At 35.3% G+C, this 23,256-nt stretch overlaps 1 protein-coding gene across 13 annotated transcripts in view; it reads left to right on the top strand.

The window, feature by feature from the left end:
• Nucleotides 1-23,256, top strand: part of MYO9A (myosin IXA) — a 308,394-nt gene that overhangs the window by 227,479 nt on the left and 57,659 nt on the right. For all 13 annotated transcript variants that reach the window (XM_063652720.1, XM_063652726.1, XM_063652723.1 and 10 more), the window contains 6 exons: nucleotides 2,315-2,427; nucleotides 6,684-6,826; nucleotides 9,813-10,036; nucleotides 10,533-10,649; nucleotides 12,128-12,319; nucleotides 14,506-14,553. In XM_063652720.1, coding sequence (XP_063508790.1) covers nucleotides 2,315-2,427; nucleotides 6,684-6,826; nucleotides 9,813-10,036; nucleotides 10,533-10,649; nucleotides 12,128-12,319; nucleotides 14,506-14,553 — 837 coding nt within the window. The remainder of the gene's footprint in view (nucleotides 1-2,314; nucleotides 2,428-6,683; nucleotides 6,827-9,812; nucleotides 10,037-10,532; nucleotides 10,650-12,127; nucleotides 12,320-14,505; nucleotides 14,554-23,256) is intronic.

The following is a 23,256-nucleotide window of genomic DNA, read 5'->3' as shown; positions in this document are numbered from 1 at the left end:
GTTTTCTTTTATCATCCCCCAGATTTAAAGCAATCATCTGTATGGATATGACTTCTGAATGGCTCTCGAGAATTTCAATCTTCATTACTTCCAGCATAGTAAAACTAAATTTCTCATTATTCCCCCCAGACTGCTGTCACTTCTTATATTCCTATTTCTGCTATTCTCTGAGATACTCTCTGATCCTTGTCTGTGTTGAATTTTCTTTCTCTCTGATGTCTACTCCATAGACTGCCAGAAAAACCTGTCGATCAAACAAAGCTGTTTATTAGCTTATTACAGTAAGAGAAAACCCACTTTGACTGTGTCTTAGTAATATCTCACAAGGGAGAAGTCAGGAGAGGATATTCATAAAGTTTTAGGACCTGGGCTAGGTGATTTTGAGGTCGGTCTTTCGTGGTAGAAAACTGGTTGTTATTGAACAAAGTTCATTACTTAAGAGTTTTGGATTGGCAGCCTTAAGACAGCAGCCACACTGTTGACTATACACTTAGTATTTATATGTGTATTTTATTCCTCTAAAAAAAGTCAGGACCAGTTTATAGCATTGCAGCTATCTGTTCTTTGAAGATTTGGCAGAATTTTTCTATGAAACGACCTGGGATTTTGTGGTGTGGTTCCTTGATAAGTTTTCTTTTTTTCTTCTAGGGAATTCGGTCTTTTTTAAACATTTTATCTAACAGGGGCAATTTTGGTAAACACTTTTTTCTTACAAAATTATCAATTTCATCTAACTTTTCAGTTTATTTGCACAGAGGTCTGGAAAGTAAGATCTGGGCACAGAGGCATGTGCCTGTAGTCCCAGCTACTCAGAAGGCCGAGGCAGGAGGATAACTGGGGCCCAGGAGTGCAAGGCTGCAGTGAGCTGTGATTGTACCACTGCACTCCAGCCTGGGCAACAGAGCAAGACCATGTCTCTTAAAAAAAAAAAAAAAAAGAAGGTTTGTTAGACCCAAACAGTACTCAGTCTAGGGCTAATTATTCTTGACTATTGAGATGAGATCCTCTCTATACTTTGCCCATTGCCCTGGGAATCATAAATTTACATGCTCTGGCTCTTGGGCCAGACACTATTACTGACACTATTACTGACCTTTTGTGAGTGATGGGCTCAATTACCTTTAATCCTTTCGAGTGATCTTTTTCTTGGTCTTGGATTGTTTTCTCATACAAAGTGTTGATTAGTACTCAAGCTGAATATTCAATGTGGACCTTCTGTAGATCTCTAGAGTTCTATCTTTGTGCTTATCACTCCTCTCCAGTACTCTGTCTTTTGATCTCTAGTCACTGTGCTCACCTTGGACTTTCAGCTTCATGGGTTCCACTTAGAGTCTGTCAAGTTTCACCTGGGTTCCTCCTCTCTGCATCACAGCCTAGAAACTCTCAAGGCAGTAAGATGGGACAAGTGTAGAACATACTTCCTTTTTTTCCCATCCCTCAGGGATATCTGTCCATTGTTTTAAACATTGTGGTTTCATATTATTTTGTCTGGGTTTTTTGTTGGTTTCAGGTAAGAGGGTAGACCAGATCCCTGTTACTTCATCTTTGCTAACTTGAGGTATTTCCTCTTTCTGTTAATAAGGCTATAGTCAGGCAGACCAAAAGGCTAAAGAAAGAATATTATAACTACAGAAAAATGAAATATTAGGAAATGACTTGAATAGATAACAAGAAATTCTCTCCTCAGAACAGGATTGTCTTTAGAGGGACACATTTTAAACAAATGGAACAAGAACTGCCAATGAAAAATCAGGTCACAGTTTGATAGCCTTATAAGTTGTTTATAATTTAGAACATTAATAATGTTCTAAATTTGAATAAATAATGAGCCTTTATTCTGTCATCTTTTGGCTCTTTAAAAATCATTGCATATTCCATCTCTTTTAAATTATTGATTAGATATATGAAGAATTTATAATAGCAAGTTAAGCCATAAAAGTAATCACCTTTTGGGATAAATAAAAGGAGATTTGAAAAACAATACTTAGCATTCTAGATTTATTAGATCCTGCATCTTTTGTCTCTATCTTTAAATGGTTTTCACTTCCTTGCCTTTCCACTTGAGATTCTTTTTTAAATTGTCAGAAAATATGAACTGGTAGATCCTGTTTATTTTCATTGACCAAGTCCTCTTTATTTCAGATTACTTTATATAGAGTTTTCAGTGGGCTCTATTATTTCAATGAATCTCTGAATAATATGAATGTTTTGTGTGTTTTTAAATAGCTCAAGTAATTCTGTAACCCAAATTTTAATTACAGTGCTATCATATATTTACTTGGCATTAAATCTTTCACATATGTAATTATTACAGACATCACAGCGATTTTCGTCAGTTGATGAACAAGCAAAGCTTCATAAGACTATGTCTCAAGGAGAGATTACCAAGTTGGCAGTGAGACAGAAGGCTTCAGATTCAGATATAAGGTATAAAGTATACACAGAGTTAACAGGGGTAATATAATTTTATTTGATAATTGACTATAGTTAAGTACTGAGCTTTTTTTAAAAACCATAATTGATAGGCCACTTTTGAAATTAAACTTATTTACCAATTTTTCAAGAAATGGTAAGTACCTACTGTTTATAGGCACATAGTAGTTAAGATATGTATTGAAGAGAAGAAAAGAACAATTTCCCTCAACCCTCATAAGTTCATAGTTGGGACAGAATCCTGTAACAAAAGACAGATTAACAAGAGAAAAATACGCAAATTAGCGCATACAGTGCATGCACATCATGCAGAGGAAAGGTAACTCAAAACAGTGGTTTAGGAATCTGGCTTATACATTGTCTTCAACAATGAACAATTAATTTTAGAGAAGTGACAAGACAAAGATAAGCAGTTTCAGGCTTCCAAAGGTAACAAAACTGTGGGAAGGTAAATTTATGGGGTAACTAACGGAGTGAAGTTGGTAGATTCCTGTGATGTCATTTCTAGCTGATAAAGGTCTACACTGTCTCCAGTGATTAACTTCTGTCCTTGTTGGTAGAGAGGGAAGAAAGAACACCTTTACAAATTTATATCCTGCTTTTAGGCGAACAGGGGAGTGTAGAGAGCTTTTCTGCATCTACTTCTTAATTGCCTTTAGCTTTAAAATATTTATCTCAAAGAGGAATATTTTGGGGTGGCACATACTGGTTCCCTTCAGTATAATGGGCTTTATCTCCCTCTATACTTAGCAGTATGATTTGGGGAAAGTCTCCAAATTGTTATATGACTTATGGTATTTCGTTGTAAAAGAGGATGAGACTAAATAAGATTGAAAATAGGTGCCAGCTTTGGACTTGGATTCTGTTCTGAGGTAGCCAATTTAGAAATGGAACTGAAAAGGCCTTTCAGGAGATAATTCTGTTCTCTTTAAGAGAGCTTATGGAATTTTTATTTTTCAAATAAATATCTTTGTCCCTCATTATGTTGTATAAGCATTTGGGCCTCGCCAAAAACTTACAAGATTATGTTGAAATTTTTCTGGTTCATAACCATATTAAAGACCACTTTTTCACTGACTGTAGAGGTATAATCTAAGGTAACCCAAATCCAGAGCAGGTAATACTAGAAACCAAATATTGAGAAATAAGATGTGACACAGTAGAAGAACATAAATCTGGAAATAATAGATTATATGTATTTAGTTTCCACGTCCTCCCCCACAATTGCTAAAATGACAAAATCTACAAAGGACTCTTCTCCCCCTCAAAAAAACTTAGAAGTGAAAACAACTGCAATAAAACTGTGGAATCCAAAAAGTAAATGGACTTTAAATTTTAAATATGTTAATACATACTAGAAGGCCAAATCCTAATCCAGCTAAGTAAAGCTGAGAAAGATACATCTAGCTGGCTGACCTTCCCCAATTACAGCAGAACAAGAAATTTATTATCTGGAAAGTATAAAACAGAGTATCTCTGGACCTGGAGTTTACTAGATACAATTGAGGGCTGGGGCACACATTTGGAACATAGGGATTTAATGACTGTTTATATACAGAATGTTAAGATTTGCCAGCCTTCTTCATTTCCCATACCCTCTAAGCAAATGGTTCTAAGCAAATGGTTCAAAGAGTTTTGGGGACTTCTGTCCAGCCCTTAAGGAAAAACCTGAATATATTACTATCAGGAGCTCTCCCTGCAAAGTCAACCAACCAGATAACCCTGTAAGGAAGACCATACTTTAGCAGCCCCACCAAGGCACACTAGAGCTTCCAAGCAGCCTCTTTTTTTTTTTTTTTTTAACCCTACTTTGAATAATAATCACATACCACTGATCACCATACATTTGAGGAAATACCTTATATTGAAGAAACCAAAATTAACAGATAAAATACATCTTAGAAGAAATAAACTATACAGGGAATAGAACACTTCAAGATAGACAAATGTAACTATCAACAGACCTTTTGCGTAACAAATACAATTGTATTCATGAAACCAAATGGTGCATGAAAGAGAAACATTCATAATAAAAAGAGCTTTGAAAATTAAAAATATGATGAAATAAAGGAGCAACTCAAGAATCAAAAGGAAATTTGAGGACATATCTCAGAATGTTGAGCAAAAAATGAAGAAATGGAAGAGATGGGAATATTAGAGGCTCCATTCGGGAGATCCAATGACCCAATAGTAGGAACTTTGGAAAGATAGAACCAAGAAAACGGAGGATAAATTATTTAAAAAGTAATTCAGCCAAATTTTACAGAACTGAAGGACACAATTTTCCAGATTCGAAGACGCCACTGAGTGCCTAACATAATGGATGAAAATAGACCCATACCAAAAGACATGTTATGAAACAAAAGAGACAAAAGGAATCTGTTATAATGACGAAAGTAGCTTTTCAAATGACAACTGCACAGCAGGCAATGAGGGAAACCACTCCAAACTGGAGCAAGTTAGAAGGCTCTGGGAGAGATTTTTTTCAATAAGATGAAACTGATAAAATACCTAATATATTTGAATGTATTGAGAGTTGATACAAATGGGGAAACACGTGGAAGTGAATTGTATGTAGAAAAGTAAGCAAATGAAAAATCAAACAGTTTTCATGAGCAAATTTTAAAAATCCTCTAGAATAAAGTAGATCATTTAGGGAATTACATCCCTCAACTGTGAATATTATTTACATAATAAAAATAAATACTGAATATTATTAAAAGTAAATACTGAATATTGATCTAACTAAAATTACAGTATAGTTCTTTGGGGGCACATGTTTATGGTTAGGACTGGAATGGTGGAACATGCCTAATCATTATCTGTGTCCATGAGTATGATAGTTACAGAAGCACACTAAATATCAGAAGAATTAGTTAAAGCAATTCAAAAGTGTTGCCTCTAGGGAGCAGAAAATGGGGTGAGCATGGCAGAGAGATACTGTTGTTTTTAGTAAGTCTTGTAGAACAATTTCTCTTTTTAATGTATAAATATATGAATTTAGTAATAAGCTTTTTTTTTTTTAAAAAAAAAAAAAAAAGAAAGAAAGAGTGCATGGGCTTCAAAACCAGATAGACTTGATTTTAACTTCCATCTCCATCAGGCCTCTAAGCCTTAGTTTGCTCATGTGTAAAGTAAGGATAATACTGTTTATCACGGTAGTTGTGAAATTAGGAATATCATATATAAGGCATAGTACCTGTCACCTAGTACATATTCAAAATTTTTTAATTGAATGATTGAACAGACAAATGAACAGATAAATTAATTTACAAATAAACCCCCAACTATGAGGTTAGAATACGTAATATATGATCAGTAACTACATGCCATTGTTATCGCAAGGTACTTCTTTGATGTATATGATGAAAGCGTGTATAAGCACTAAGAAGAGGCAATACAATATAATAGATGTGGTTCTGAATTTTTCACTCACTGTGAAACTTTGGGAAAGTTACCTAATGTATGTCTCCAGTTTTTCACCTGTAACATATTTATAGTAGTTTGTTAAAAGCAAAGTTGTTACGATCACCTGTTCTTTAAGAAAAAAGAAAAAAGCAAAGTTGAAATTGTAATTTAATTTTGTAAGCACTGTGCCTGGAGAAAGATACAAGTTCAAATAAGTGGCTGTTAATAATACTAATAACTCATGAATGTAAATAGTGACATTAAAGCTTTTATTATATAATGGTGAGTGGAAAGATTTAAAATGCTATGTGCATCATGATAACAGTGATGTAAAACTTGCCATACTTATGAATAAAGACTGGAAGGAAATGACAAAAGAAGGTAAACTAATGTTTTTTAGAGTGGTAGGATTATTAGTGATTTCTTTAAAAAGTATTTTCTTTGTTGTTAAATTGTGTATATACTAAATCCAAGCTGGATGGGGGACAAGAATGAAAATAAACCAGTTTAGGAGTTAGAAAACTTGAGTTAGAATTCTAGCTCCACTGCTTTGTGGCTGTTTCATCTTAGAAAAAATATTTAACTTCTCTGGGTTTTGTTATTTCTGTATTCAAGATGTTTCCTCATCTGAATATAGAAATAACAAAACCCAGAGAAGTTAAATAATTTTTCACCTTTCAGGTGAAGTTTAAATGCAAAAGTAAAGATAAATACACTTAATTTAAATGTGAAGCTTAAATGAGCTAATATACATAGAAGATTTGTAAAGCTTAAAGTGATATATACAAATATTATCACTGAGATACTCTAATTTCCATTTTTACCTTTATTTCTTTAAACAGACCTCAGAGAGCTAAGATGAGATTCTGGGCCAAAGGGAAACAAGGGGAGAAGAAGACTACCAGAGTGAAACCTACTACCCAGTCAGAGGTTTCGCCACTCTTTGCAGGCACAGATGTGATTCCAGCTCATCAGTTTCCAGATGGTAAAAGTGACCAAAGGGTGGAACTTGTGTTCATAATTTCTGTTCACTCTTTCTGAAAGTTTGCTATTCCTGTAGTATTCATAATGTCAATTCTGTTGGCTGGATGTTCTAATCCTTCCTTAACTAAAAAATAAAGTTACATTTTTCCTACAATAGAAGTTCCCAAAAAATGCATCACAAAACAATGAAGCAGCAACCACCTCAAAAATGACTATGTATCATAGGTTAGCCTTAATTTTCTAAACTATAAAAATGTAGCCATTATTCATTCATTTAACAAATATGTATTACTGGTTATAACTAATAGCAGCTAATATTTGAGTGCTTACTATATGCAAGGCACTGTGGTAAGCATGTTGTGGTTATTAAGTCAGTTGCTCCTCATAACAGTTTTTTGAGAGTTGGTGTGATTATTATTCCCAATTTATGGATGAGAAAACTCAGGCACAGAGAATTTTTTTTATTAGGCCAGGCACGATGGTTCACACCTGTAATCCCAGCACTTTGGGAGGCTGAGGTGGGCAGATCACATGAGTCCAGGAGTTCAGTACCAGCCTGGGCACATGGTGAAACCCCTTCTCTACAAAAAATACAAAAATTAGCCAGGCATGGAGGCATGTGCCTGTAGTCCCAGCTACTTGGGAGGCTGAGGTAGGAGAATCTCTTGAGTCTGGGAAGTTGACGCTACAGTGAGCTGTGATCACACCACTGCACTTGTGGGAGAAAGAGTGAGACCCTGTCTCAAATAAATAAATAAAAAAGAAAAGTTATTTATTTATGCACATATAGTAACTGGAAGAGCTAAGAGTTGAATCTAGGCAGTCCTGCTCCAGAGTCCACAGTCTTAACCACTGTATTGTATATTAAGTACTTGCTATATTTCAGTACCTAGCAGATGCCTGGCACTTTATAATAGCTCTTATTTTTCAATTTTAGAGACAAGGTTTCCCTATGTTGCTTAGGCTGGAGTGGTGTGATCATAGCTCACTGTAACCTCTTAACTTCTGGGCTCAACCTATCCTCCCACCTCAGCCTCCCAAAGTGCTGGGATTACAGCCATGAGCCACCATGCCCAGTCCCATAGCTCTTATTTTAACTTTCTGGGCATGCAGCATTACACATTTGAGAAGTACTCAACAGTTAGTTCATCGTTCAGAAAACTGACCTCTCTAAATGGGAAAATTACTTACTCTCCAAGTTATCCTAATGTTAGAAGACTACTGCTTCTTCTCAAGCCCTTTTCTCAGGTATGCCTGAGAGTTTTTAGCTACTATGTAAAGATACCAACTTCTTCAACAGGGATGTACATCCAAGGTGGATATATGGTAATGTGGGTGAAATACCAGCATTGACTAAAATAGAAAGAGGTCCTCGGAAGAAAGCTTAAGGCAGGATAGAACAGACCTAGTTACAATAAGAAACCAAAATCTTCTCATATCTAGGATAAAATAGAGAAACAAGGAGGAAAGATCATCAAGCTTCCCAGAGGGATGGGTGGGCTTGAGCTCTCTATGCCAGAGGAAAGAATGGTGGAAAGGTAGTTAGACCCCTGTTTTTGTATCTTATGGCTTTGCCTCTATCAGTTGAGAAATGGATGTGAATCAAACCAATAACAAGTTAAATGAATACTACAGATATGGGAAACTGGGAATTCCCTACTATTGAGTGACTAAGGTTATCAATTTCTTATATCTTGTCTGGTTGACAGTCATCCTTCTAGGTTTTTTATTTCCCACAGTTATATTCTTTGCTGCTAATTCTCAAGAAAGAAGTATAAACTCTAATTGAAAATTCATATTACAAGCAGACTTTGTTGTGTGTTTGCTTCATAATGACACATGTATAAAACTTAGGATTATAGCTTTTTATTTATATTTGGAAAAAATGTATTAAGGTAGGCCTTGTTTTTAATGCTAATACGGGATTATGGATAATTTCTTTAGTAAACATTTATTAATAAGAAAGATATTGACTTTGCTAAATAAAATAATTAGATAATATATCTAAGCTGTATAATAGAATTAAAATCAGTTGATATATGTTTGAATATAATTGTATCCTGTATCTTTATATTCTTTACTCTTGTGTCATAGTTGAGATTGGGTTTCTCTCAGTTCCTGCCTGAGGTGGTATTTAGCATGTAGGGGGCTACTTTTTTCCTTTATTATCAAAGTTAGTTTGGATAGAAACAGGATATACCATTGGACAGAGGGTAAAGAGCATACACATTGGGAAGACAAGCATGTGAAATGAGAGGAGGTAAACATTCTCATCAAGCTCCAGATAGGGTTTGGCAAATCTGGTCTAGTTCTAAATTGTAATGGGCTACATAGAACCTAATTTCTCTGTTATTGGAGAGAAAATAAATTGACAGTTATTTGGGGGATGTTTAAGAAAATCCTAAATGCTGAAGAGATCCAAGCAGAAGTAAGCCAGTTGAGTTACTTGGCTCCCTAACAGGTTGCCAGCAATCACCAAATGTTATCACAGAAGTATTCAGGACTTTAGACTGTAGTAAAGAAATAATAATAATTATCAAACTCCACTGGTTTGTTGGACTTGTATATAGCTACACATATTGTTTCAAACATGTAGCAAAGCTGTGACTTTGTTAACAGTAAGCATTTAATATGCTAGTATGGTTGTATATTCTCTTCTTTTCTTTGGGACTGAGGTCTTTGGGATCTAACTTAATGTCCTGCAAAGCATTTCTATCCAGGTTTTTAATATCAGACCTCAGCTTCTTGGGAGATATGATATCATTTCCCTTTGAAAAGTGGTAATTTTTAAATACGCTTTCTGTACAAATGTGCCATCTGGATTTATTGCTTAGCTGCCTAACCTCAAACATTAATGTTACTTTGCTTTTCATATATTTGCATGTTTCCTTCAGTGACTTATTAAAGGAACTTTAAAAAGAAGGATATGAAGATTATCAATATGTTTACTAAATGTGTCTTTTTGGGTCTTCTATCTTGAATTGTAGAATTAGCTCCATATCACCCAACACCTCCTTTGAGCCCAGAACTGCCCGGCAGTTGCCGGAAGGAGTTCAAAGAGAACAAAGAACCTTCTCCAAAGGCTAAGCGCAAGCGAAGTGTGAAGATTAGCAACGTGGCTTTGGATTCTATGCAATGGCAAAATGACTCTGTCCAGATCATAGCAAGTGTCAATGATTTAAAAAGCATGGATGAATTTCTTCTGAAAAAGGTACACTTTATTTGCCAAGTCAGGCCCTGGAGCAGCTCTGTGTATGGAATACTTGTGTATATCAGGATATACCCTCTAGATATCAAAATTACATATGCTTCCATGCTTTAGATGATCTGTTCTTTACCAGAAAGGTGTGAATAATAGGATATGCATTAGTTAGACTGGGTAGACAGGATTTAAGGTTGTAGCCTTTAGTAGTGACTTTAATTTTACTAAAATTGTCAAATTTCAAATGGGAAGGTACAGCTTGTTGCACACGGGAGTTTTCTTGTAACAGAACTATAGAATCATACAATGTTAGAAGGAACCTTAGAAATCATAGAGTAGTAATTATAGTTTGACTGTCTAGTCATACTTTTACCTGAGTCCTATAATAGCCTGTGGCTTGCACTTTGAGGACAGTCATTGTAGAAGAAACAATACATGCCTACTGTTGTATTTACTTCTTTTCAATTAGTTGATTGTGTACTAAAACTCATTTTGTGGTTCCCAGGTGAATGACCTAGATAATGAAGACAGCAAGAAGGATACACTAGTGGACGTTGTATTTAAAAAAGCCCTGAAGGAATTTCGGCAGAATATCTTCAGCTTTTATTCATCTGCATTGGCAGTGAGTTGGACTATGTTAGGAGATATTTAGTAGTTCAACATATGAAAAATTTGATAGTGCTGTAGAAGATAATACAAAAGCCATGTTTCATAAGAGATTTCTCCAGTTCCTTGTTTTTGTTTTAGGGATAGACACAGAAAATTAATGGTTTTTGTTTTAGGGATAGACAAGGAAACTGGTTTCAGATTAAAAGCTCCCTTGAATTTCCTTCAGTAGCTTTTTCCCACCTTACAGCTGTTTTTTCCATCTTTTAAGATACTGACTTCAGATGTCCTGGGTATGATTCTGTTTTTCCCTGTGACTTTTCATAATCCTTTTAGCTCTATTGCTAGGCTATAATGTCTAATTTTCCTGTGTGAGGAATACATTATATGTTTTCTTTTTAATGGAATTAGGGCAGTTAGTTTATGGTCACTGATTTCTACATATCAGTTTATATCACTTTGAGATTTACCTTATACTTTCACATGATACTGGTCATGTTTTAGAAAATTTATTTTTGGTGTGTGCAATTAATGCTTTGGTCTATAGAAGCATTAGTGTTTATGAATTATCATATTCTGTAAAAGAATTCATATTTTATTGGCTTTTCATTGTTCAATATATTCTTTAATTCACTGTGAAGAGAAAAATCAGGAAAGCTTTTTAATTTATACTGTACTTGGCTGAGCACAATGGCTCAAGCCTGTAATCCCAGCACTTTGGGTGGCTGAGGCGGGTAGGTCATGAGGTCAGGAGTTCAAGACCAGCCTGGGCAACATGGTGAAACCCCGTCTCTACTAAAAATACAAAAATTAGCTAGGTATGGTGGTGCACGCCTGTAATCCCAGCTACTGGGGAGGCTGAGGCAGGAGAATGGCTTGAACCCATTCAATAGCTTGAGGTGGAGGTTGCAGTGAGCCGAGATCATGCCACTGCACTGCAGCCTGGGTGACAGAGCAAGACTCCGTCTCAAAAAAAAAAAAAAAATTCCAGATCTCATTTAAATAAAAGAAATTCTATTTCAGTTCCTTGCAAATAATATGATGTTACTGTGGGCATGTCACTCTTCTTTGGAAAAATAAATTGGTTACTTAATATATCCTTAGGCAATGATTCAAGTATTCATTCTTTCAGTTTTAGAGTAGAACCATCTAAACAAGGTTCATTTCTGGGGAGGTAAGTAATTAAGAGGGATGTAAATAACCTTTATAGCTACATAAAATTAAAAAGTCACACTTAGGAGAGAAATTCGCAAGACTTTCTCAAATTATTACAGTCAGGTTTTTTACTAAAATTTAGCATGTTTTATTCTGCATTCATTCCATACTAGAATGGGAGTTTACAAATACCACATGACCTCATGGGCATGCTCATTAGAAATTGTATCAGGATCCTAATCTTTATTCTAAATACTACCCCATTACAAGTGTAACCATTTCTCTATATTTAAAGAGTTTCTTTATAAAACCATACATTTCTTTTCTTATTGCTTATAGGTGGATGATGGGAAAAGCATACGGTATAAAGACCTCTATGCACTATTTGAACAGATTCTGGAAAAGACGATGAGGCTTGAGCAGCGTGATTCACTGGGTGAATCTCCAGTGAGAGTTTGGGTCAACACTTTTAAAGTGTTTTTAGATGAATATATGAATGAATTCAAGACTTCAGATTGCACAGCCACAAAGGTAAATGTGATATATTTTGATTACTAAAAGGATTTAATTATGAATTCTTTTTAAGAGCGTTTGGGACATCTTGTATTTGAGAAATTTGAGAAAAATTTTATTTTGAGAAAAACATTACAGGGAACATGTCAACTTAGCACCACTTTAGATCCTCCAAACTTCATTCTGTCTTATAATTTATCAGACCATGTTTTCTAAACCGTCTGCAATCAATACTTTGTTCACTGAGTTAAAACATAATGTTCTGCCCTCAAGATTATACTCTTAGCTTTAATAGAGATCGGGGTGGGGCGGGGGCTCATGCCTGTAATCCCAGCACTTTGGGAGGCCTAGATGGGCAGATAACTTGAAATCAGGAGTTCGAGAACAGCCTGGTCAACATGTCAAAAACCTGTCTCTACTAAATACACAAAAATTAGCCGGGCATGATGGCAGGTGCCTGTAATTTCAGCTACTCAGGAGGCTGAAGCAGGAGAATCACTTGAACCCAGGAGGCAGAGGTTGTAGTTAGCCAAGGTCACGCCACTGCACTCCACCCTGGGTGACAAAGCGCGACTCCGTCTTAAAAAAAAAAAAGAGATAAGTATCTGAATTTCCTTTTGAAAAGTTATAGTTAAAGATGTGATTCATTCTATTACCCAGTGGCCTCTTTATAAAAACCTACAAATTATATTTATTCTTGAATTAGGTTTTAGGAAAATATGTTTTGGGAAGTCTATATAATAATAATAACCTTTTTATTTTGAGTGCCTGTTATGGCCTGAGAATTGTACTCAGTGTTGTGTATTTTAATTCTTGCTTCAGCCTCCTTAAATAATTTTTATAAAATCCATATTACAGAAGAGACATCAGGCTTAGACAAAGTTATCAATGTGTTTCTTTTCAGTACCCCAGATGAAATAATTAGATACCTATTCATATCAAGAATACCGTCAATATTTTGTATTGATTATGTTCCATTTTATTTTTAGTTATTCTACCTTATATGTATTTAAATTTCCAAAACCTCTTCAATCCCATTTTTGAAGTTGTCAGATATAAATAAGTTTTGGAAAGTTCTTCAGTTCTAGATCTAGGTTAAGGTCTTTATGCTGAAGAAGATTCTTAGTAGGCTTGTACTGCCTTTGTTTTTAAGTTTAAAAGGTTGGGTTTAGATTGTTCTGTACTATGGTTATCAGGAAATGTCATATGTAAAAGAGTTTTTCCATGTCCCAAATGTTGCCTTTTTGTATGTATTTTATATTTAGCTCCATGGTAGTTTTCTGCAGCTAAAATATGGGAAGTAAAATCTTTAAAACAATCAACTTGGCACAGTGGCTCATGCCTGTAATCCCAGCACTTTGGGAGGCTGAGGTGGGCGGATCACGAGGTCAGGAGTTCGAGACCAGCCTGGCCAACATAGTGAAACCCCGTCTCTACTAAAAATACAAAACTTAGCCAGGTGTGGTGGCACACGCCTGTAGTCCCAGCTACTTGGGAGGCTGAGGCAGGAGAATTGCTTGAACCTGGGAGGTGGAGGTTGTGGTGAGCCAAGATTGCAGCACTGCCCTCCAGCCTGGGCAACAGATCAAAACTCCGACTCAAAAAAAAAAAAAAAAAAAATACCCGCCGGGCTTGGTGGCTCAAGCCTGTAATCCCAGCACTTTGGGAGGCCGAGGCGGGTGGATCATGAAGTCAGGGGTTTGAGACCAGCCGGTCTCAAAAAATACAAAAATAGCCAGGTGTGGTGGTGTGTGCCTATAATCCCAGCTACTCAGGAGGCTGAGGCAGGAGAATCACTTGAACCTGGGAAGGGGAGGTTGCAGTGAGCCTAGACTGTGCCAATTGCACTCCAACCTGGGTGACAGAGCAAGACTCCATCTCAAAAAAAAAAAAAATCAATTAATGATTAAAATAAAAGAATCATTTAAATTAATATGGCGGTGGCTTCTGGGCAGAACTGAGGTTTAAAAAAGAATAATCTCTAAAGTATCCTTCCGTTCTGTTGCTGTTATTGGCAATTATGTTTTATCAGATTTTAAATTTTTTTTCACATTTGCTTATTAGCACTGCACGTTCCTCTTGGAGAATAAAGAAATGACTATTGTGTTACCTGTTGAGCAAGTATCTTAACATTTGCAATGAAGTAAGAAAGTATGTTAGTCTTTGTTATCACAATTTCTGTATTTCTTCTGTCCCCCTGTCAGGTGCCAAAAACAGAAAGAAAGAAAAGAAGGAAAAAAGAAACTGATTTGGTAAGTTATAATCTGTTTTTTTAAATTAAAAAAGTAATTTTCAGATCAGTTGTCTGAGGTATATCATACAATATATATGTGGATATATTTATGAAATAAGTTTATCAGGTACCTGGGCAATAATCATATTTATATCTTTACAAAAATTTGAATGATTAGATATGACTGGACTTGTTATCAATGATAGCTTCCTAAAATGGCAGAAAACTGAAATTGTTTACTCATGAAAGAAAAAATATTATTTCTTTTCAGAACTAGGGGTGGGGAAGGAGCTCTTCAGGAGTTTTCTCTCCCTTCTAAAGAAAACAGGGGTTATTTAGGATTTTACAATTATAAATACTTTGAATTCAATAGACATTTCTGAAGGCATTTGAACAAATTTTATCATTGTTCATGTTTATATACAATCACACAATATATACAATCACTCTTTTTCACGCTGACATGTTGACATGTATGAGGTTCTTTATTGAAGAGGACTTTGTAAAAGCAAAAGACTGCAAACAACCTAAATATATAGGGAAATGATTAAATAAATTAGACACATCTATATATATCCAATATATGATGTTATCATATATACATCATCATATACACAACATCATATATAATATCTATCATATATATAATACAATAGAAACATAGATACAAAATATATATCACATATATATTATGTGGTTTATGATAATTTGTGCAATTACAAGGATGAATTAAGCCCTTAAGGTATGCATAATCTACAAGTGGAGGCAGTAAAAAGATTTCAAATTATTACTGTCAGGTATGATAAATATTATAGTAGGAATAATGCAAAGTGCTGTTGGATACAGAAAGGGGAAATGAAGGAATGGTTTACAGAAGAAAAAAATACTTTTGCTAATTCTCAACAAGTGAGTAGTGGTTTAGACAGTCAATATCTAGCCATTGGGAAAAACAGTATGTACAAATGTGTGTGGATGAAGAAGCTGCTATGTTGAGCCAGTTGCTTTGATTGGCTGAAGTGTTGCATGTTCATATGAAGGTGTTCGGGAGGAGTCTGATCAAGACTCTACCTTCAAAATATTTTGAATACCTTACCATTTCACATCACCTCCACTGCTATCACAACAGTCCAATGAACTATGAGTCTCATACTGGTCTACCTTCTTATACTCTTCTCCCGTTATAGTTCTCTATGTAATAGCCATAGTTACTTTTTAATCATAAAAATCAAATCATATCCTTTCTCTACTCGGAACTGTTTAGTGATTTCCAGTGTTTGTCAGAATGAAACCCAAAGTTCTTACCATGCCTACAAGGCTTGACATGATCTTGAGCGTGACTGCCTCTCTAAGCTTCATTTCCTGCTACTCTCCCCCTGGTTCCTTCTGTTTAAGCTACATTTGCTGCCATCACTTCCCACTTCCCCTCCTCCCCCTATCTTCTTTACTTTCCTCTGGAAACTTTAAACTTTACGGCCTACAAAACCTGGATTCAACCCTGCCAAAAATTGCAAATTCTAATTGTAGAATATTTATCATCTACCTTACTAATGTTCAGGATTATAAATCATCCCCTCTTGCTTGTAAACAAAATTCCCAAATCTTTTACATCCTTACTTGTAGCTTTTCCACTATCTGTGTTAGAAGTGCGATCTGACTGTTTTATAGATTATTTGCCTATTGCGAAGTTTCTGCCTTTTCACAAGTACAGAATTTTGAAAGTAGTATACCTAACTCCTTAGCCTGGTTTGCTTTGGTTCTCCAAGAGGATTTTCTCATTGAGAAACATTGGACAACTTAAGCTCTGAGTCTCAATGTCCTCATCTATAAAGCAGGAATAATGCCACCCACCACTGAGATTTTTGTGAAAATAAATGAGATTGTATACAAAGGAAAGGGTAGGGAAGACAGAGAACCTGTTACTAACAGATATGTTTAGGCACTTTATACGCTTTAAGCCTTAAAAGATTAGTTATTCATATCAATAAGGGAAAGAACAACACTTCAAAATAAAAATGTACAAGAATATGAATACATTTATTCAACAACTATTTTATTATAATTCAGGAACTATAATAAGTGCAATTCATAGAAATGTCTAGAAATACACAAATAAATGTTTATTAGCAGTCAAATTAAAGTGAAGTAACAGTGATTTTCTACTTTTTCCATCAATGAACAAAGCTGAAAATAAATTGGTTACCTAGAGTTTGGAAACATAAGACAGATTTTTCAATAATACAAATAGGAGTGTAATTTGCATAATCTTCTTGGAGAATGTACTTTAGCAATGATGTATTAAAAACCTTAAAAATGTTAAAGGAAAAAAAAACTGACCCAGCAATAACATATCTAAGAATTTGTTTAGTAGGCATATCAATCACATTTTTTCACAGTAACATGCTGACATGTATGAGGTTCTTTATTGAAGAAGAGTTTGTAATGGCAAAAGACTGAAAACAACCTAAATAGATTGGGAAATGATTAAATAAATTAGATACATCTATATAATAGGATGTAGCATAACATTAAAGGAAAAGGGGACATTCACCAAGATGTTTTGTTAAGTAAAAAGTACAAGGGCTGGACAGGCGCGGTGGCTCACGCTTGTAATCCCAGCACTTTGGGAGGTTGAGGCAGGTGTGGATCACCTGAGGTCAGGAGTTCGAGACCAGCCTGGCCAACATGGCGAAACCCCATCTCTACTAAAAATACAAAAAAAAATTAGCCAGGTGTGGTGGTGGGCGCCTGTAATCCCAGCTGCTTGGGAGGCTGAGACAGGAGATTTGCTTGAACCTGGGAGGTGGAGATTGCAGTGAGCCACGATTGCGCCACTGCACTCCAGCCTGGGCGACAGAGCGAGACCCTGTCTCAAAAAAAGAAAAAAAAAAGTACAAGGGCTAAACACTGTATAGAAAGCTACTATTTGCGCAAAAAAAGAAAAAAAAAGTATAAGGGCTAAACACTGTATAGAAAGCCAATATTTGCATATATTTTTAAAAATTTTAATATCTGTACTCACACACAGACATATACACACATATAAAATATCTGGGAGTATACTGATAGCAGTGATTATTTCTATAAAGAGGAACTAGACAGCTGGGGTACAGAGACAGGAAAAAGACTTATTTTGCTTTGTATACCTTTTGATCAGAGGTTCATATTATATCCATTCAGAATAAACTAATTTTTAAATTGACATATATTTTACATATTTTGGAGGGCACATGAGTATTTGTTACATAAATAAAATGTGTAATGACCAAGTCAGGGTATTTGGGGAATGTATCACCTTGAGTATCGTTTCTGTGTGTTGGGAACATAGCAAGTCCTCTCTTCTACCTACAGAATAAAGTAATTTTTAATGAAAATTTTAATGAAAACAACTTTAATATTAGAGTTTAGTAGAGGAAAATAATGTTTGTGTGATTTATAATTAGAAGGATATCTGTGAGAGAAGATGTTATTATCTGGGAATATTTGAGACACCATAGAGCAAGGCCATATTATGAAACTAGGATGGATGAACCATGAGTTGAAGTATTTTTTTTCCTTCCTCCCTTGATTTTTTTTAAGTTAGTTGATTATTTACTTAATTTCTCAAGAAAAAAAATGACTGCCAATCTTCTTGTGCCAGTATGGTTTGATAGAGGCAATGGTGTCAATCAAGATTAATGGCATTCTTGGTCTAGTTCTGTTTTATCATCATAAATTTTGAACTAAGTTTTTTCAGTTGAGAAAGTCACATAAACATAATTTAAAATTATATACATTATAAAGTAGACCTCTTTCCCAGCCCTTCTTCCCAGCGATACCGTTACCAGTTTTTTGGTGGTATTCCAGAAATACAGTGTCCCTATAAAATCATTTATATATAAATGATTATATATATTTTATACACATATATATTACACATACATTCCTCCTCTGTTTTCAGGATATTCTGAGTGGAATTATGTTGTTACTTTGTTTATAGTAGATTTATTTATTACTAATTTTAATTCCTTTAAATTCTTTATGCTACTGGAGTTTTTTGTCCTTCTTAGATAAATTATTTACATAATTTTTACCATTTTTTTTTTTTACTTTCTTCTTTCTTTTTTTCTTTTTTCTTTTTGAGACAGGGTCTCACTCTGTTACCCAAGCTGGAGTGCAGTGGCATGATCACAGCTCACTGCAGCCTCACAACCTCACCAGGCTCAAGTGACCCTCCCACCTCAGCATCCCAAGTAGTGCACCACCATGTCTAGCCAACTTTTTTGTATTTTTTGTAGAGATGGGGTTTCACCATGGTGCCCAGGCTGGTCTCAAACTCCTAGGCTCAAGCAGTTCACCTACCTCAACCTCCCAAAGTACTGGGTGGTGTGAGCCACCATACCTGTCCATTCATACCTTTTTTCCAGTACATTTTCTTTCTTTCTTTTCTTTTTTTGAGACTGGGTCTCGCTCTGTTGCCCAGCCTGAAGTGCAGTGGCGTAATGACATCTCACTGCAGCCTTGACCTCTTGGGCTCGAGCAGTCCTCCCATCTTAGCCTCCTGAGTGGCTGGGACCACACGCACACCTATCATGCCTAGCTAAATGTTTTTTCATTTTTTGTAGAGATGGGGTCTCACCATGTTGCCCAGTCTGGTCTCAAACTCCTGGGCTCATGATTCTCCTGCCCCAGCCTCCCAAAGTGCTGGGATTACAGGCATGAGCCACCACACCTGGTCTAGTATGTTTATTATTTCATTTTTTTCCTACAAAAATATTTAATCATTCTTGAATTTATTTTAGTCTCAAGATCGAGTTATGGACCAAGGCACCAAAGGATGATGCTTTTTTTCTTTAATAGTATATCAGTTGTCTGCCCACTGTTGAATGATATGTTTCTTTTTCACTGGTTTGAAATACCATTTTTATAGTACAGTTGGCCCAGCACATCCATGGGTTTAACCAACTATGAATCCAAAATATTTAGAAAAAGAAATTCCACAAAGTTCCAAAAAGCAAACTTGAATTTGCTGTCCATTGAGTGAATCCACACAAATGGAGTGATGTATAGGCATTGTATTAGGCATTGTAAGTAATCTATAAAGTATATGGAAGGATATGCAGATATGTCTAAATAATATGCAAATACTGTGCCATTTTATATAAGGGACTTCAGCATCTGCAGTTTGGTATCTGCAGGGGGTTGCTGGAACTAATTCCCCACAGCTACTGAGAGACAACTGTATACTCACATCTTAATGTATTTGGATTTAAATTTTTAGTCTCTCTTTTTATTCATTGATGTGTTTATTCTTGTATCAGTACCAAATCTCTTACATTACTTTTTATTTTATCGAATATATATGTACATGTATACCCCTGTATACACATGACTCTAAAAAGTCTTAAAGGCTATTGTTGCATATTTTCCAGCTTAAATAGAAACAATTACTATTCCCTAAATATATCATTCTTTTTTTTTATGTCTTTGCTCAGTTCTTTGTATTCATCTTTTTTCCTATGGAACCATTTAATTACTCCTTTCTTTGTGCTTCCACTATACTTTGGAACTTTCACCACTTTTTTTTTTTTTTTTTTTTTTTTTACCATGAAAGTAATACAAACTTTGAAAATCACTGCTTCAGGTCTCAATTTCTTGATTCCCATCTTAGCTTGCAGGACAGAAAAAAGGACAAGAGAGCCCATAATGTTAGGCATGGCTTGGAAGTGTCACTCATCACATATGTTCACATTTCATCATTCAGAGCTACTTATGCAGCCATTTATAGATGCAAAAGAAGCTGAGAAGTAAAGTTTAAATAGATTGTCACATGCCCAGATAGGGCTTGGGAAATCTGTATTTAAGGAAGAAAGAAAGAATGGATATTAGTAGGCAGTTAGTATTCTTTTCCACAACAAGTTCATGCCAGTTCCTGACACATAGTAAGTTTAATTGAATGAGTAAATGTTGAGTGACTTGAAAGACTTTCATGGTCCCTGCTACACTACTGTCCAGCCTTATTTTTCATTACTCTCTGCCAACTTGTTCTAGCAGCCGTAATTGTCTCACTGTCCTGGATCAGTTCTTTTTGTTTCATTTTGGTTTTGCCTTCCTTCCATTCGCTCCTCTCCCCTTCTTTTTGTTTGACATAATATAATTGCAGCGTTATAGAAAAGTTGCAAGAGAAGTACAAATAAACCGTATCCCTTAACCCAGATTTATTTAGATTCCACCGTTTGTCCCAGTATTGTTCCTTTTTGACAAGATATTTCTTACACTTAATGTTATACCTTTTTAATCTCTTTTAATCAAGAACAGTTCCTTAGCCTTCTTAGTTTCCATGACATTGACATTGTTGAAGAACATAGGTCAGTTATTTTATAGCATGTTTTTCCATTTGAGTTTGTCTTATATTTCCTCATGATTAGATTCAGGTTACACATTTTTGGCATGAAACATCACAGAAGAAATGCTGTGATTTTTCATTGTGTGATATCAGGAGATATATGATATCTGTTTGTCCTATTGTGGTTGATATCTGCAAGGATGTTTCAGAAAACTCAGCAAAGATACTATTTTCCCTTGTAATTATTATCTTGTGGGGATATACTTCAGACCATGTAAATAAATATCCTCTTATTCCTCAAACTCTTACTAGTTTTGTTATTACTTGATGATTCTTGACTGAATCAATTGCTGTGATGGTTGCTAAATAGTGATTTTTAAAAATTCCATCAGTCATTCTGCATTTATTAGTTGAATTTTTGCTCTAAAGACAAACATTCCCTTTTTATTTACTTAGCTCAAAGGAAGTCCCACTGGACAAATTTGTGATAATTAGAACATCAAACTAAATGAGAGTAGAACTATTGAATAAAAGAAGAATTCCTTAGCCTGCACTGATATAATTTATTTTTACAGTGTTTTTTCTAATAGATATATTTTTACCATTCAAACTTTTTTTTAAAGTATATATACTGAGAAGTCTAACTCCAACCCCCTTTGTCTTCTAGTGGTAAATTTTTGTTATAACTTTCTAGTGTTTCTTTCTCCAGTATAAACTTATTTGCTATCCTTTCTCACATAAAATGTAGCATGTTATATAATAACAGCATAGTACTCTTTTGTGCCTTGCTTTTATCATTGAACAATATATTCAGAAGACCCTTCTCTATCTATGGTAGGCAGAATTCTAAAGATGTTCCCTCAAAGGGTCTTGTCACCTGGTTATTCATTCACACATAATCTGGGTACTGCTGTGAAGGGACTTCACAGATGAAATTAAGATTGCTAATCAACTCAGTTTAACCTAACAGTTTATTTTGGATTATGCAGATGAGCCCAGTGTAACCACATAGGCTCTTAAAAGCTGAAGAGGAAGACAGAAGAGTCAGTCAGAGAGATGAGGTAGAAGATGATGCAGGAGACATAGGTAGTAGAAGACAGAGAAATACAAGCATGAGAAGGACTCAATCCTCTTTTGATGTCTCTGAAGATGGAGAAAGGAGGGTGTTGAGCAAGGGAATGTGAGTGGCCTCTACAGGCTGAGAACAACTACCAGCTAATAGTCAGCAAGGAAATAGGACCTCAGTCCAACAACCACATGGAACTGAATTCTACCAACAATCTGAATGAGATTGGAAGCAGATTGTTCTGCAGAGCATCCACAAGGGCACACCCCCTTGTCGATATCTGATTTTAGCCTGGTGAGACTAAAAGTCTCTGACTCTGAGAAGTGTCAGACTTCTAGCTTACTGAACTGTGAGATAACAAATGATAGGTGTTTTAAGCCACTGAATTTATGGTAATTTGTGGCAGCAGCAATAGAAAACTAATACAGTAGCTATACACAGAAATCTATTTCACAGCTGGCTACCATTCCTTACTGGACTATTAGGCTGCTTCTAGTCTGCTATTACAAAGAGTGACACAATGAATAACCATGTCTGTATGTGTGTGTGATGGATTCCTAGAATTGAAATTACTGGGTCATAGGGTGAATACATTTGTTATTTTGATAAATATTGCTTCATTTCTCTGTAATAGAGGTAGTCTCATTTTGTAGTTTGTATCTCTACACAGTTTTTATTTGCTTTTCTCGTACTGTCAGTGAGATTGAGTATCTTTTCTTATGCTCAAGTACCATTTGCTTTTTTTTTTTTTTTTAACTGCAGTCTGTATGTTTTTGTTCGTTACTCATTTTTCTTTTGGCGTTGGTCTTTTCCTTCTCAATTTGTAGCAACTCTACATTAGGGAGATTACCCTTTGTCTGTGATATAAGTTGAAAGTGTGTTTTCCTGGTTTGTCAGTTGTCTTTTCACTTGGCTTATGATATTTTTTGTCATGTGGAAGATTTTTAAGAAATTAAACTTGTGAATCTTTTTTTTTTCATAGCTTCTGAATTTTGAGTCATAGTTAAGACTTTCCTCGCTTCAGGGTTATAAAGGAATTCTCAGTGTTTTCTTCCAATAATTTAGTGGTCACATTTTTTACATTTAAATTGCAATCTTTATGGAATTGTACTGGTGTGCAGTGTGAGATATGAATCTAATTTTGCCTCTTATCGATGGCTACCAACATCATTTATTTTAAAGTCCATCTTTACTTATCAACTTTGAGATGTCACCCTTTTGACATTCTAAATTTCCCATTATGCTTGTTTTGTGTGTGTGTGTGTGTGTGTGTGTGTGTGTGTGTGTGTGTGTTTTCTGATACAGAGTCTCACTGTGTTGCCAAGGCTGGAGTG

This window comes from Pongo pygmaeus, chromosome 16 (assembly GCF_028885625.2).
Source record: "Pongo pygmaeus isolate AG05252 chromosome 16, NHGRI_mPonPyg2-v2.0_pri, whole genome shotgun sequence".
Lineage (NCBI taxonomy): Eukaryota > Metazoa > Chordata > Mammalia > Primates > Hominidae > Pongo > Pongo pygmaeus.
This window is presented reverse-complemented; position numbering and strand designations above follow the sequence as displayed.